The sequence below is a fragment of the Pleurodeles waltl genome, chromosome 1_2 (assembly GCF_031143425.1).
Source record: "Pleurodeles waltl isolate 20211129_DDA chromosome 1_2, aPleWal1.hap1.20221129, whole genome shotgun sequence".
NCBI lineage: Eukaryota > Metazoa > Chordata > Amphibia > Caudata > Salamandridae > Pleurodeles > Pleurodeles waltl.
Window position 1 is genome coordinate 1,314,485,802 of NC_090437.1, and position 17,338 is coordinate 1,314,503,139.

The following is a 17,338-nucleotide window of genomic DNA, read 5'->3' on the forward strand; positions in this document are numbered from 1 at the left end:
CTTTGAAATCTCCTTTCATTAAAGTCACTCCCATCACCAACAAGAAACTTAGCTACATGGGAGTTCAGAATTTGCAACGGCTCCCAGGTCATACAAATCATCAATTAGACAGACGATATGTGGGATGGAGGCGGCAAGACAGTACATCTTCAGTGCACGTCTCTTTACCATGCCTTGTACATACAGTATCTTAGGCTTAGGTGATGATTTAGGGGCAGCATTGTATTCCATGTTAAAGTTTCAATAGCTACGGTGGACTTCTTTCCTTAATTACAACCTTAGACAATATTTTTTTATAAAAATAATAGATCCAACCTCAATAAATCACCAGCTGACACACAGTTGTGTAGGCCTCACCATGGTTGCTGGTCTAATACAGATGAATAGATTAATTTGGAGGAAAGATATTGTCTGAGTTGGACTGGATGAAGAGGTTTTGTGTTTCATCTTGATGGTATCTGAAATGTTGTTGAGGGAATTTTCTTGGACTACAGGTGGTGCCCGCGTGGGGAATCTCAGGGACCTGACACCTTCTGCTCGAACATATTCTGTTTATGTTTCTTGAGGTTAACGCCATCACTTCATTAAATGACCAGGATGGGATTGTGAGTAGTGAGTTGTGGAATAAGAAGGACAAGTATTAGAGCTGGTCAATGAAGGTCACATGGAGAGGAGGGCAGTGAAACTGCAGGCATGCAAATATCTCTCCTGGCCTGCCACTGCCAAAGTTGGAGAGCATTTTGGGAGAGCGAGTTGCATGCATAATCAGCGATAAGATGCAAGTGATGTTTCGGGGTCAGTTAAGAAAGGAGAGGTTCCTCACAGCCATGGAATAGGTGGGCTTTGGATGCAGTGCCAGTGGTGGCACATAGGCCCCCGCAGCCCTGTGGTGCGAAGGGGGGGCCCGAGCTCCAGGGGCCCCCTCAGCACAATACCCTGGCCTAAGAGCTCCTGACTGAGTCAGGTGGGGGGCCCCTCCATATACTTTGCAGGGGACCCCATCAAGTTTCATTACACCACTGTGCAGCACGTTATTTTGGAGTGCGTGTTGGTGGTCCCAACTATCTCACTATCATGGTGGGCCACCATATGAAGTGCCTGAAAATAGATGTATGGATAATGGAATATTTTGAAAGATATTTTGAATAAGGAAAGGAGTCTGAAAGAGCTCATGACAGATAATGGCACTCAGTTAGTGTCTGAAAACATGAAGCAGCTTTTGAAACTGATTGGTCTAAACACTTTTGGATTTCACTATTCCATTCCATGACCCTTTAAAGCGTGATGAATTTAGTAATTAACTAGTCATGACTTTAGTGAATGGACTGAGTTGGAGAGAAGCTGTAGGAGAGATGTTGTGTACCATGCACACCACGCCTCATGTCAGCACAAGTGTGGGATATTGGTTATTCTTGACAAGTAGGGGAGCAGGCACTCTATTGATGGTGCTTAATTTGAGCCAGTGATTTCTAGTGCTCGGCACCGGTACTTAATTGTCTACACCGCTTGCAACAGTCTGCACCAGGGGGCGCTGTCTGGCTAAATTAGAGATGACCTCATCAACAGCAACTTATTAATTCTATATACTTGATCATAGGCTATTACCTGCCGCCCAAGCCATTCTTAAAGCTTTGGGGACCTGGAATAGTCCAACTTGTCACACCTGTAGGAGTGTGATGGTTAGTAGTTGTGTTTTTACCATCATTTGCAGAGCTGGCAGTGGCAATGTGTGGTGCAAGCTGCAGGGGCCTCAATCCGAGAGCCCTGGCACTTATTTTTTTACAACTTAAGCACTGTCTGCTGAACAAGGAATGGCTGGACTGTAAACAAGTGAAGTGTAGATGGAAGGAGGCGAATGATGTGAGAAGTACAGAACAGGGTAGGTGTGGGTGAGTGGAAAGGAGAGATGTGATGGCGTCATAGGGTGAGGTAAAGGTGAACAAGTCAGGATTGGTTTGAAAAGCAGAGACTAGGTTCTGTGCTCCTAGTAGTGTACTGAAGGTCAAAGAGGGTGTGTTAACTGATGCTAGAGGGAGGAAGATCAAATTGTCGATAGTGCCCCAGGAAGTGAGTGATGATGCATTTGTAACATTTGGTGTGGGAATAGTAGCAAGTAAAAATAAAAGAAGGGTGAACGTCCTGTATTGTGGGGCTCCAAAATACCATATATAAAGGAATAGGTTACAAAGTAAAGATCTTGTTCTGATTCACTGCACCCAGTATTAAGATACTGTGTGACTATATTAGTAGGTACCTTATGGTTTATGCATATTACTGTTGAACATCTTGGTTGGAAGAGTGAAGGGTGTGTGGAGCTGTGATAGGTGATGAGGTTGCATGTGGAATCTTGTTGGGGTAGAGAATGTTGAGGAGGACACATCCTGGACCTGTTGCCTTCTTCTCAAATCCTGTTTCGCTTTCATAAGTTGGGTCATTGCTTCGTTACATATGTACGTACCGATCTGTGGGTGGCCTTGAACCCGGCCGCGCTGCATCGTTCCAGGCTCCCATTGGGTGTCGAGCCGCAGCTGCTGATGATCTGGAGCTGCTTCTCTGCGCGGTCAGCCCTGTCCAGAAGCTCCTCGATAAACTGCTGCAGACGTACTTTGGCATTGGCTTCACGGCTCGCCGTCTCCTTCAGGAAATGGTCTATTTGCACTACCTCCCTGGGGGAACCGAAAACAGGTAGGAGTGAGACCAAGTGAAAAGCATGGGGTACACAGAACCAATGCACACATCAAGTAGCCCAGGAGGGTATAGTACCAGAATATCATGGCCTAAATATCGTCTGACAAAAATATTGTGCCTTAAATGTCTTTCGCAAAACTTTCACCCTATTCAATGATATACAGGACAGAACATTTATGTTAAACAATATTTTTGCTATTTATAATTTGCAATGCAATTTTTGATTAGCTGTTTACTCACCTGTTCTTTTTGCGGGAGCACTCAGCAATTAAGACAATGCAGACGGTCGTGATTTGGGTGGAGTCTATGAGAGGGAACTGAGGGTATGGCTGTTGAATGGTGTCATGTCAGCAGACATGGTGGTAACACAGAAGCAAGAACCATCAGTAGCTGAGACTCTGATCACTCAGGTCTCGCACTCACTTTTTCAACAATCCTAGTTGGTGGTTAAGGCGAGTAAAAATACTGAAAATACTTACACAAAATCTCTCATGTGCCTTATTCCCAGTTTTTGACCTTATAGTGTAAATGTGGTAGAAGAACACAGTCAATAACTTGCACAAATGAAAACTGCTGTAGATTTTTACACCCCCTTTATCACGTGGTCCTTAAATCCATTTTATGGTGAATATAGACTGAATTAATAAATTAGGCATTTGCTACATCTTTGAAGAATTAATTATTTCTTTGTCCTTGCTAGGTGATGTCTCGTCTACCATGGTTTGAAGAGAATGGGCACAGAATATCAGGATGCACACTGGAGCAAACAAAGGAGAAAATTCATTTTTGTCTCATTTTTTGCTCCAAACCACATTAAGTACACAGTGCAGTAAATTGGACCACATAGTATTTGCTGTACTTCTGGTGCTAGTCTAATAAGAGGTCAAAGAAAGACATTTGTCTCCAGGTTTGAAAACTCAAAGATAAGACTAAGGTTGGGGCAAAACTAATTGTATCTGTTTCTTGGTTTGCAGCCATCATGAATGGTTCAGTTGTATGTTTGTCACGCCCCAAACGGTTACACAATGCGGTGCAAAGCCCTGCAGCAGTATTCTGGTCACATGATCACTTCATAGGTTTGAGTAAACGAGTGATGGTATTTAGATGTTATATCGAGCCTATCAAACCCTAACCCGCACTACAAATAGAACTTTGACGAGGATCTCATGTCCTGTCCTAATTTGTTTACTACTATGGAACAAGTTATTTACCTGTAACAATAGTTTTTCAGCTTAATATCTGTTATAATATAAGGGGTTCTACAATCCCTTCATAAAATCCCGTCTCTAAATTACATAGGATGCCGCAATCCTTGTACTGAAAGCCTATGTTCAATTGGCGACTTGTGATACCCAATCACAGATTATAAAGAAATGGCGTTGAAACTCAACTATAATAACTTATTACGGTTATGATCTGATGTCAAGGTGAGGGGAAAGGCAAGTCATGTTATGGAGCATAGTTAAAATAGCTGCTTCAAGAATGAACACAAAACTGTGCTTTTATTTCTTCTGCTCTGTTTTTCTAGATGTACCATGACAAGAAGAAATGGGAAATTTATGGCAACATGTTTATTGTTTGGCACTCTTAGGGTAGTTATAGAAAAGCAAAAATGTTTCTGTATGTTTCTACTAACTTGTACTAAAGTGATTCTAATATCTTTTTGCACCACGTGTCTAGCTGCTTCTTTGGTGTGTTTAATTTTACACCAGAAATTCTATTTTTATTCTTTATGTTTACAAACCTCTCTGTTCCATATGAAAAAGCTAAATAGCAAGGACTTAAGTGGTATCTGGGACAGGTGATGGTATGACCACTTATTATAAGGAATAAAGTACCCCCTGCAGTACATGCTAAGGATACTGCAATTCATCTTGAAGCGTCATAGCACTATAAAGGAACTTGGCCTTCGGTGTCATCGCTCTATATAGTCATGGAACTCCTCAGTGACTTGCAATATCTGTATAATGTACAGCAGGGGGACTTTATCCCACATCTACATTCATTTCTGAGCTACTGGCATAACATCTAGTGAGAAAACATCATAGCATAGTTTTAAACACTTCCAAGAGTAATTAAAACAGGACAGTTTAGAGGAGGTGTAGGATTTAGCCGAATCCGATTCACTGAGCAGGGGCTATGTCGGGCTTCAGCTTCAGCCTGCCTTCTACACCTAACGTCAATACTACAGCTTCATGAATGTCAGTTCATCAAAATTTGATTGGGTTACTCTGTCACAAACGTGACTGATATCCCGTCCACTATATTACAAGTCCATTACATCGTACTACGGTAGGCGGGATATCTGTCACGTTTCTGATGCAGTAACCCGTCCGCCATACTCTAAATCAGGCTCTAAGCCAAATATGCCTTTGGCAGCAGTCCCAACCCTCCTGGAACCTTTGAGGCCTCCCTTCCGGAGAGCTGCAGTGACGGTAAGTTTTATGGTTTTGGTGTGCAAGTGTGTGTGTGTATATATGTATGTGTGTGTATTTGTGAGTATTGTGCGTCTGTGTCTGTGTGTATGCATGGTTGTGAGTAAGTGTGTATGTGTGTGTCCCCGCACCCTGCCCTGCTAAAATTACCAGCTGCCACTGAAAGTGCGTAAGGCAACTTCAAGGAACGTTTACTTTTGGTTAGGGAGTGGCCAGTAGTTTCCCTCATCCACAGCGTGGCACTAGGCATAAATGTGGCATTGCCAGTACCCTCTCATAACACTCGCAGACCTGTGAAGAATCAGAAGACGGACTGTCCTGCTGTCTGAAGAACCTGAAGGAAGACTGGACCTGCTTGTCAGTTGGCTGACCTTCTGTTTAAGCTACAGGGACACAACCAGCTTCCAGGGGTCTATCATGCAACTGTCCAGCTAACCAGTTCCAACTGGACCTGCTGGGGACCCTCCTGTTGGCCTTTGCTGGAGTCAGCCTGGACCTGTGAATGCTGCCTTCAAGGTCCTGAACCCTTGGCTTTTGCCAAAGTGGACTCCTAAAGTGCCCTGAAACTTGGGACTTGGAAACTTTTTGACAACTTATTACTCTGAGAACCAAAGGGGACTGGGACCAACCTATCGTGTAGATCCAACAAAGGTGCATTGGCACTAGGGCAAAGATCCAGGATGCTCTTACTACATTCTTCTCTGCAGCAGAAAATCCAATCCAGTGTGCTTTGGAAAGAAGGTAACCAGCTTTGTGGTGCGCTCTATGCGAACAGCCTGCGGACTTGACCAGTTGGAAGAATCCGAACTGAAAAAAAGTTACTAGGTCAGAAGACAGAAATCCTTGCCTGGTGAAGGCCTGAAACATATTCAGCCAGAGAGGGACCTTCTCTCAGAACAAAATTAAAATCTGTCCTACTTGGAGTTACCCATCAAATTCACACTTTACAGAGACATCATCCAATAGCTATCTGATGACGTGGAACTCTTTTTGGCCACATGAAGATGCCCACCAGCATCCCTTTCTGAATGTGATGAGATATTTAGTGTGCATCTGAGAAGCTACATCGCACCTTCTGTCAACCTTCTTTCCCTCATCCTAAGGTGTGGCCTAAAGATTTACTTTTTGTCTCAAACGTCCCAAGTAATCAAAGAACTTCTTTAAAAATGCATATTTGCATTCATAGAGATTTGGGTCATCCCTCTTCATCCATAGGTCTGTTCAGCTGTCATTCACATTATGCTTCCATCTACCACAGAAGACAGCATGGTGCAATGTGTCAACCCACATCAGCCACTGGCTGTCTTGCACAGTGATGGCATTTCCTGATCGCATGCGGACATCCATCTGAAACAAAGTGCATGTCAATACTTTAATTAGCCAAGAATATTTTCTTTCAATTTTTTAGTCTTTTATTTTTTAATATTCATTGTGGGTTTAATCTATATGTTTAGATTACACTAACCGATAGGAAGCACCTGTATATTTTTATAAAAGTTATATGAAACTGTTAGTTTAATTTTCGATTTCGTTTATTTCAAGCATATAACCGCCACGCTTAGGAGGCAGCATGTATTCTTTTTGTGGCATATGCTTGCAGTAAAAAAAACACACATTGCACCATCTTGCCAAGGATGGTTTATAAATGTAATATCTTCCTTTATCAAAGAAATGCACCTCTTGAAAAGCATTCCATCCTTTGCTTCACCCTTTTACTCTGTCCTGACCCCCATAAAAGAGAAAAACTTCAAACTTTCCTCAGCTTGTGTTTTTTAAAAGAAATGTTGCACTTACAATAAATAGTTATCACCCATTTCAGGAAGTGGAAGTTTTTGCACTTCCAGATAGACTCTTATTTGGAAATATAAACCTCACACAAGAGCATTATAGTGTTACTATTAACAGTATAATTGAAACAACTATGACTGTAGCATTATGCACTGGTTTGAATATGTGTTGCTATAGAACGGCGTAGTGCGTTTGGGTGATGTTACTTATTAGAATACTATGGGCCTGATTACAACTTTGGAGGAGGTGTTAATCCGTCCCAAAAGTGACGGTAAAGTGACGGATATACCACCAGCCGTATTACGAGTTCCATAGGATATAATGGACTCGTAATACGGCTGGTGGTATATCCGTCACTTTACCGTCACTTTTGGGACGGATTAACACCTCCTCCAAAGTTGTAATCAGGCCCTATATATTGTTCAAGGTTGTCAAATGACGGATTGTGGAGCTAACCAGAACTATCACCTTTCAGTGGTTTTTAGGTTTTGCTTTTTTAACCATATCTACACAATAACTGCGTGTTTTAAGTGGATTTTAGGGGTTTCTTTCTTTAAGCTTACATTAATATGTTATATTGAAGCCTAACCGTATCTTTCTTTTAACTGTTTCAGTGAATTTCGAGGTTATTTTGATGATATACTACATCCAACTTCTTTGAAATTGTACAGCTTTTGGCCGTGTGCGGCGGCGGTTGGCTCCAGGGCCTGTTGGATAAAAAATGATACGCGCTGCACCGTGTGCTGGGAGGGTCTAATCAGCCGATGCTCGATCCGTTTGAGCGGCCATGTTCACGACTATCTGAGGCTTCCTCGCTGAACCATGGTGTCAGTCCTCCAGGAAAGAAGCAGTCCATGGTTGTGATTTGGTGTACGGAATTGTTTCTTTGTTTCCAGGCATTTCTGTGTCGATTCAGTTCAGCACTGAGATCTGGTTGTGACCCCATCAGTGCTTAATTTGAGCCGGTGGTTGCCGGTGATGCCCACCAGCACTCATTTTTGGGGACCAGCACTTATTTTTCCTCATCAGATATTTTCGGGGAGCAAGAGAGGGGAAAACACACAAAGCGGATAGAAGGAGGAAGGGAAAGATGAAAAACCGTCACAAAGGGAGAAAGGAGGAACCCGTAAGAGTGAGATACAGGGGAGATAGAGGGGAAGGGAGTGTCTGGTAGAGGATTAAAGAGGCTTCTGAGTCCAGTTTTGGGCACAGCACTCATTCTTTTACAAATTAAGCACTTGGCTCCATAAATGTTGTACTACCAGTATAAAACAATAAATAAAGTTGCAGTAAAGTTACAACATTTCAAAGACACTGGTGACATTTTAAGTGCAATTTTGTGCATGGTGTGTAGCAGTAGTAGCAGTGCTTAATTTGTCCTTGTTGTTTCCGGTGCGGAGCACAGGCACCTATTTTCGAGGGCCTGGGCTTATTCTTCTACCCAAGCATTTGCTGCGAGCAAAAGACACATATGGGAAAGACGGAGGAAGAGGAAGACGAAAAAGCGGCACAAAAGGAGAAAGCAGAAAGCTGCAAGAGTGAGCTGAAGGAGCAGGGAGTGGCTGTAAATGGATTAAAGAGGCCCGAGATAGCTTTAGGATTACGCTGCTTCAGTATTCCGTGTTCACACATTTAATTGCAGCATCCACGTGTTAAAGAGGAGGGCTTTGGGCACCGGTACGTTTTTATTTACAAATTAAGCACTGAGTAGTAGTATGAATCTTTATTTGGTACACAAAATTAGAACCATAAGAGATAAAAACAAACACATAATCAAATACATTCTCATTAAAGGATAAGAATACAGAATATAAATGAACACATTCACGACAAAACACTTCATAAATAGAATAAAAACAGTTTGACAAACCGCATCAGGTACCCCTTCCATGCTTTACCAAGCATAGAAAAAACGCAATATACACATTTGTGATGGGGCCTGGAGAGGAGAGCCTACAAGCATCAGTATATACCACCAGTGCAGGCCCCCACTATCCACAAAAAGTGCCATGTGCAAGTCGTGACAGTGCCTTTCAAACAGTACAACAAAGGCATTGCCAGACAGACAAAAGTGCAAGAAAAGTAGGGAAGACCGAAATGCAGGGCGAATGCTTATTTCCCTACAAACCTTCTCAATTGAACAGCACTAACTATACATTTATAAACCATGAGACGTATATACTCTGTTTGGAGAAGCTGAAAGTAGTGTAGGGCAGCTCTAGATCTTCTGAGATCTAAGTGCTTCAATAAAGGGATTAAAAACTGCTTCTGCTGAGCAGTATAAAACCTACAAAAAAAATAAAAAATGCAGAAGGGACTGATTTGTTGTAGGATCACACGGACAGGGATCCACAGGGAAGCCATGATGGACATTGCTAGAACATGAGATTAGAAGGTGAACACGACCAGATCTGAATCAGGTTCAATAGAATCTTTGGGTGTGAGTCAAAGAAAATGTAAGATATGGTTCCATGGAGCTGGTTGTGACAAGAGGAAGGTAGTTGTTTACCCTAATTTTCCTGACTCCCTACCTTGCGGTACTTAGGAACAGAGTGTTAAAAACTGTTGTTTAAAACACTTTTTAGGAATATTGACCAATGAGAGAGGATGATGGTAACAATCCTGTCTCCCCATCAAAGCAAGGTACTCTCTAACATGCAGTAGCCAGGGGACGTTATGTGCTTTGTCTAAGGATTTGCTGTCATTAATTGTAGCTTGATTGACTAGTTTCCTGTTTAGCCTAGATTGCTCTCCAAAGCATTAGGGTTGCCAGTCTGACATAGTCCTCTAACAGAATAACACACCCCTGCGCCAACCCTCACCACAGAAAGAGGAGTTATAAAAATTAATCATGGTGGCCATGGGTTCAGTATCTATCTTTCCAGCAAATCTAAATGAGGCCTCAGCAGTTTGTTCAAGCCTCAACTTCCTGATATTAATCAGGTGCGACCAAGAAAAGTAATGGTTGAACCACACACCTAAATATGGGAAAGCGGCCACATGTGAGAGCTTCTCTGCACTAATATACTGTGGGGCATATTTACAAGAAAGTGGTGCATCATAGATGACGCAGCACTTTTCTTCTCCCCCCTACCGGGCCCCCTAACGGACCTAATGACACCATGATTGCGCCGTATTTACAAAACGGCGCACCGTGGTGGCTGTTAGCACAATTGTGTCAACATTTTTGACACTGTTGTGGCACTTTGCTACACTAGTGTCAAAATTTTGACACTAGTGCAGCAAAGCACAGGGAGCCCATTAAATATAACGGTTGCGCCATTTTAACTCCGGCTCTGAGCTGGCATTAAAAATGATGGGAAAAAAGCGCAGTGAAATGTTGTAAATTTCACTGCGCCATTTTTTCGGGCCTCCGTGCACTCAAATGCACTCCTTGCAAACATTATGCCTGATTCCTGATGCAGGCATAATGTGGTGCAAGGGGTCGCAGTGGGTCACAAAGTAGTGTAATGCAAGCATTGTGCCACTTTGTAAATATGGCGTGGCAGAGAAGCCACCACAGCATAAAAAACAAAATTACGCTATGGCAGCGCTAAGGTAGCTTGTAAATATGCTCTGTGACTTTAACGTTGCATGGCGATTCCTGATAACCATACAATTATATTTAGTAGTATTTACTTTTAAACCCACACCCTTCATAAAAAGATAAAACCTGTTTAAAGGTTTTTGTAGAACAACACCCATTCTTGAAATTAGGATAGTCATCTGTGTACAATATGGCAGGTAGTTTACTCAAACCAACCTTCAGCACATCAGCTTCTTCTAAATTAAGAAAATTCTCTAAATCATGTATCTATAGGCAAAATAAAAAAGGAGCCAACACACAGCCCTGTCTAATGTCACATTTTCTTTCCATTGGGCCTGTGAGCTCTCCTTTTTTCCCATACATCACCCCTCCCATCACAAACGTATGCACGCGGGCCAGGAAATGGATCAGTGCAGCGTCAATGCCCATCTTGAGCAGCACAGACCATCACTTGACTATATCCACCCAGTTGAAACCTAAATGGATTGAACCACTCTTAGCCACAGAATACTTAGAAATAACCAGGTGGAGATGAAGGCACAGCGCTACAGTGGCTAGACCTCTTCTGAACCCATAATGTATTGCAGAGAGACACCGCTGGTCCTGAACCCAATCTTCAAGCGTTCCAATAGAATTCTACCCATAAGTGGCTGTATGACGGAGCAAAGCATGCACTTACCACGCATGCCTTTACAATGCGGTAAGTACAACGCATGCGTCATTACCACACATGCACTTACAACAAAATTGTTTTACCACGCATATGCCTTTACCACAATAATTTTGTTGCAAAGGCATGGTTGGTAAAGGCATATGTGTGGTAAAAAGTAAAGAGGTAAGTATAACCCATATATGTATATATATATATATATATATATATATATATATATATATATATACACACACACACACACACACACCTTTTCACCCAGAAACCCTACCCACCCTAAAACCTAAAAATGCCCTTACCATCCCATACCCACTGTAAACCCTAAACACTGCTTACCACCCAAAAAACCCATATCCGCCCTAAAACCTAAAAACGCCCTTACCACCCCAATACCCATATCCACCCTAAGACCTAAAAATGCCCTTACCACCCCAAAACCCATACCCACCCTAAAACCTAAAATGGCTTTTGCCATCCCAAAACCCATACCCACCCTAAAAAAGACTTTACCACCCCAAAACCAATCCCATATCCACCCGAAAACGTAAATATGCCCTGACCACCCCAAAACCCATATCCACCCTAAAACCTAAAAATGCCCATACCACCCAATAACAGTTACCCACCCTAAACCCTCAAAACCCTATATATATATATACACACACACATACACTCAAACCACGTAATACTTACCTGTACTTACCTTTAAAACCTTCACCACGCATACACCTTTATCATTCATGCCTTTACAACGAAATTCTTTGTAAAGGCATGGGGGGTAAAGTCATGTCTGGTAAACGCAGTTGTGTGGTATAGTCATTGTGGTAAAGACACTGCGCTGTAGTTGCCGCGTTGTAAGTGATGCTTCCCTGAAACGTTTACTGGTGGTATCAATTAAAGAGATTGGGCGGTAACAACGAGGTTCGGCTCTCTTCCTTTTTTTTAAAAAAAGGGTATAATACTTGACTTGAGCCAAGATTTAGGGCTCCCCCCCAAGGCCACATGTGTGTAGTTGTTTATCTTGTTACAGGAGATGACCCCCACTGAAGTCTCACAGCAGTGATAGTCTGGCCCAGAAAAGATCCCCACCTGCATCCACAGAACATATTATTTAGGACAGAGTACACCACAGTAAAGCCACAGTGGCTCCATCCCGGATTATGCAAATTAATATCTGTTGTTTATTAAAAGCTGCCAGACACCACAGCAAGGGCGCCTGGAGCCCCGGGCAAGGAGGCATTCTGCCGCGCCCACTTCTGACAACCTGACCACATCTGCTGCTTTTAGGGGGGCGCCCGGTGGCTCTCACGCCAAGAGACCCCTGGGCAGTGTGAGTGTTAAAAGTGTCATCAATCAGTCCCCGATGGATTACATCTGTTAGTGACGCCCGAGGCAGCTGACTAGAATCGCCTTGCCCTGAACGCGGCGCTTTTCTAATCTATGGGAAAAAGTAGTTTTTTATTGGGGGAAGCTGAGGGAATGGAACATCGCTCGGGAGCACAGTTTGTCAAAAACATCAGCGTATAATAATTAGGAGAATTTGGCAAAAAGTGGCCAAAATATAATTTTTACATGAAATCGACCCCCCCCCCCCCGTGAAATTCATCAATAAAAAAACCTACGAAATAGAGTTGAATTGTCTCAAAAATCTGGTTTGTGATTAAACTGTATGCTGAAAACCCCCTATCACTGGAAAACTTCAAAACGACCGAGTCATGAAAATACAAACCATTCAGAATATGTATTAGAAAAATGGTCAATTCAGATACCCCTTGCTTGGCAGTGAGGTACAGTGTATCATACCCCACACTGAAACACAAACAACACACACACGAAGAATTCAACCAGCACCGACACAGATCAGAAGCTGTCTGGGTACTTCAATACTAGATGTTAGTGTTACTCAACTCAGAGGCAGTCTTGCACACAACCCAGGGGGCTGATATAAGGGAGAAAAGAAAATATGTTTGTCTTTTTGTAGTACTTTGGAGGTGCCACTAGGTGGCACTCTGCAGCTGCGACCTTCCTTTGGCTTAGGAATCACTAACCTTCCACACTGAGGGCCTCACTTACAAGCCCTTCATGCCACCGCTGCATATTTTTCTTTTGACGCAGCGGTGGCGCTAGCAGTGCAGTGCACTGCTCCAGATTTACAAATGTACGCATTGGGCCCAATGCATCAGTTTGTAAAGCCCTGCGTCAGATTATGCCTGCACCAGGTATACAGTATGCAGGCTAGGCATTCCCAGGCAAAAAGCCATGCAGAACTGACGCAGTGAAATTTACAACATTTCACTGCGTCATTCTGCGACTTCACTGTGTCAGAACTTTACTGCCTGCTCAGAGCAGGCGTATAATTGATGCAGGGCTTTTTCCAATGGGATTCTCCTCGCATTGCTGTAGTAGCATCATTTTAACGACGGTACTCCAGTAATGCATGAGTTTAGCGGCAACAGATGCGTCCGAATTTCTGACTCATCCGTGGAAACGTGCACCATGGAGCTCTGTAAAGTAAATACAGCGCATCCATGGTGTTGTGAGGGGATCTCAGGGAAGCGCAAGAAATCTGACGCATCGATGGCGATGCGTCAGGTTCTTGTAAATGAGGCCCTGAATATTGTGATCCCAACTGTAGATTATAAGGGTATAAATCAGGCATTGGAATTTACAGGCCATTCATGATGAGGCCTAGTTGTTATAGGTTGTGGTAAAAAACAAACAGTGCATGTTTCTACACTGTGCCTGTTATGGGACTAACTTCAAAATAAATACAGAGATAGACATATGCCTCTGACGTCAGATAAGCTACTTTTTGAGAAGTCAGTGTTACAAAGGCCAGTGGGTATTTCAAAGTGATGCAGACATAGTGACATATTCAGGCATGAGTGCATAAAGACCAAAAGTCAAGCTCAGCCCTGTGCAGAAGGGCCACAGGGTGATGTGCATCACTAATGCATAGGATGAAGTGCATCAGGACACAATGTGCAGGGGGGTACAAAGGAGCATTCTCCAGTGCATTGTGCATCACTAACGCACAGGATGATGTGCACTGGGGCATAATGTGCAGGAGGGTACAAGGAGCATGTGCCTGTGGAGTGTGCATCACTATTGCACCAGTGGAGTGTGCATCACTAACGCACAGGATGACGTGCATCAGGACATGTGCTGGGGAGTACAAGGGACCATGCACCAGTGGAGTGTGTATCACTAACGCACAGGATGATGTACATCAGGACACAATGTGCAGGAGAGTACAAGGGACCATGTACCAGTGGAGTGTGCACACTAATGCACAGGATGACGTACACCAGGACACAATGTGCGGGGTAGTACAAGGGACCATGTACCAGTGGAGTGTGCATCACTAATGCACAGGATGACACGCATCAGGACACAATGTGCAGGGGACTACAAGGGACCATGTACCAGTGGAGTGTGCACACTAATGCACAGGATGACGTACATCAGGATACAATGTGCAGGGGAGTACAAGGGACCATGTACCAGTGGAGTGTGCATCACTCTTGCACCAGTGGAATGTACATCACTAACGCACAGGATGACGTGCATCAGGACACAATGTGCAGGGTAGTACAAGGGACCATGTACCAGTGGAGTGTGCATCACTATTGCACCATTAGAGTGTGTATCACTAACGCACAGGATGACGTGCATCAGGACACAATGTGCAGGGGAGTACAAGGGACCATGTACCAGTGGAGTGTGCATCACTCATTCACCAGTGGAGTGTGCATCACTAACGCACAGGATGATGTGCATCAGGACACAATGTGCAGAGTAGTACAAGGGACCATGTACCAGTGGAGTGTGCATCACTATTGCACCATTAGAGTGTGTATCACTATCTCACAGGATGATGTGCATCAGGACACAATGTGCAGGGGAGTACAAGGGACCATGTACCAGTGGAGTGTGCACACTAATGCACAGGATGACGTACATCAGGACACAATGTGCAGGGGAGTACAAGGGACCATGTACCAGTGGAGTGTGTATCACTAACGTACAGAATGACATACATCAAGACATGTGCAGTGGAGTACAAGGGACCATGCACCAGTGGAGTGTGCACACTAATGCACAGGATGACGTGCATCAGGACACAATGTGCAGGGGAGTACAAGGGACCATGTACCAGTGTAGTGTGCACACTAATGCACAGGATGACGTACACCAGGACACAATGTGCAGGGGAGTACAAGGGACCATGTACCAGTGGAGTGTGCACACTAATGCACAGGATGACATACATCAGGACACAATGTGCAGGGGAGTACAAGGGACCATGTACCAGTGAAGTGTGTATCACTAACGTACAGAATGAAGTACATCAAGACATGTGCTGGGGAGTACAAGGGACCATGGACCAGTGGAGTGTGCATCACTAACGCACAGGATGACGTGCATCAGGACACAATGTGCAGGGGAGTACAAGGGACCATGTACCAGTGGAGTGTGCATCACTATTGCACCAGTAGAGTGTGTATCACTGACGCACAGAATGACGTGCATCAGGACACAATGTGCAGGGGAGTACAAGGGACCATGTACCAGTGGTGTGTGCATCACTATTGCACAGGATGACGTGCATCAAGACACGTGCTGGGGAGTACAAGGGACTATGCACCAGTGGAATGTGTATCACTAACGCACAGAATGACGTGCATCAGGACACAATGTGCAGGGGAGTACAAGGGACCATGTACCAGTGGAGTGTTCACACTAATGCACAGGATGACGTACATCAGGACACAATGTGTAGGGGAGTACAAAGGACCATGTACCAGTGGAGTGTGCATCACTATTGCACCAGTAGAGTGTGTATGACGAACGCACAGGATGACGTACATCAGGACACAATGTGCAGGGGAGTACAAAGGACCAAGTACCAGTGGAGTGTGCATCACTATTGCACCAGTAGAGTGTGTATCACTAACGCACAAGATGACGTGCATCAGGACACAATGTGCAGGGGAGTACAAGGGACCATGTACCAGTGGAGTGTGTATCACTAACGCACAGAATGATGTACATCAGGACACAATGTGCAGGGGAGTGCAAGGGACCATGTACCAGTGGACTGTGCATCACTATTGCACCAGTAGAGTGTGTATGACGAACGCACAGGAATGACGTACATCAGGACACAATGTGCAGGGGAGTACAAAGGACCAAGTACCAGTGGAGTGTGCATCACTATTGCACCAGTAGAGTGTGTATCACTAACGCACAGGATGACGTGCATCAGGACACAATGTGCAGGGGAGTACAAGGGACCATGTACCAGTGGAGTGTGTATCACTAACGCACAGAATGATGTACATCAGGACACAATGTGCAGGGTAGTACAAGGGACCATGTACCAGTGGAGTGTTCACACTAATGCACAGGATGACGTGCATCAGGACACAATGTGCAGGGTAGTACAAGGGACCATGTACCAGTGGAGTGTTCACACTAATGCACAGGATGACATGCATCAGGACACAATGTGCAGGGTAGTACAAGGGACCATGTACCAGTGGAGTGTTCACACTAAAGCACAGGATGACGTGCATCGGGACACAATGTGCAGGGGAGTACAAGGGACCATGTACTAGTGGAGTGTGCATCACTTTTGCACCAGTGGAGTGTGTCTCACTAATGCACAGGATGACGTGCATCAGGACACAATGTGCTGGGGAGTACAAGGGGCCATGTACCAGTGGAGTGTTCACACTAATGCACAGGATGACGTTCATCAGGACACAATGTGCAGGGGAGTACAAGGGACCATGTACCAGTGGAGTGTGTATCACTAACGCACAGGATGACATGCATCAGGACACAATGTGCAGGGGAGTACAAGGGACCATGTACCAGTGGAGTGTGCACACTAATGCACAGGATGACGTACATCAGGACACAATGTGCAAGGGAGTACAAGGGACCATGTACCAGTGGAGTGTGTATCACTAACGCACAGAATGATGTACATCAGGACACAATGTGCAGGGGAGTCCAAGGGACCATGTACCAGTGGACTGTGCATCACTATTGCACCAGTGGAGTGTGCATCACTAATGCACAGGATGACGTACATCAGGACACGATGTGCAGGGGAGTGCAAGGGACCATGTACCAGTGAACTGTGCATCACTATTGCACCAGTAGAGTGTGTATCAGTAACGCACAGGATGACGTGCATCA

General features: G+C 44.2%; 1 protein-coding gene across 1 annotated transcript in view; it reads right to left on the reverse strand.

The window, feature by feature from the left end:
* The window catches only part of FBXO41 (F-box protein 41), a 437,558-nt gene that overhangs the window by 174,547 nt on the left and 245,673 nt on the right, over nt 1-17,338 (reverse strand). Inside the window, exon 3 of the mRNA XM_069205615.1 lies at nt 2,459-2,666. Coding sequence (XP_069061716.1) covers nt 2,459-2,666 — 208 coding nt within the window. The remainder of the gene's footprint in view (nt 1-2,458; nt 2,667-17,338) is intronic.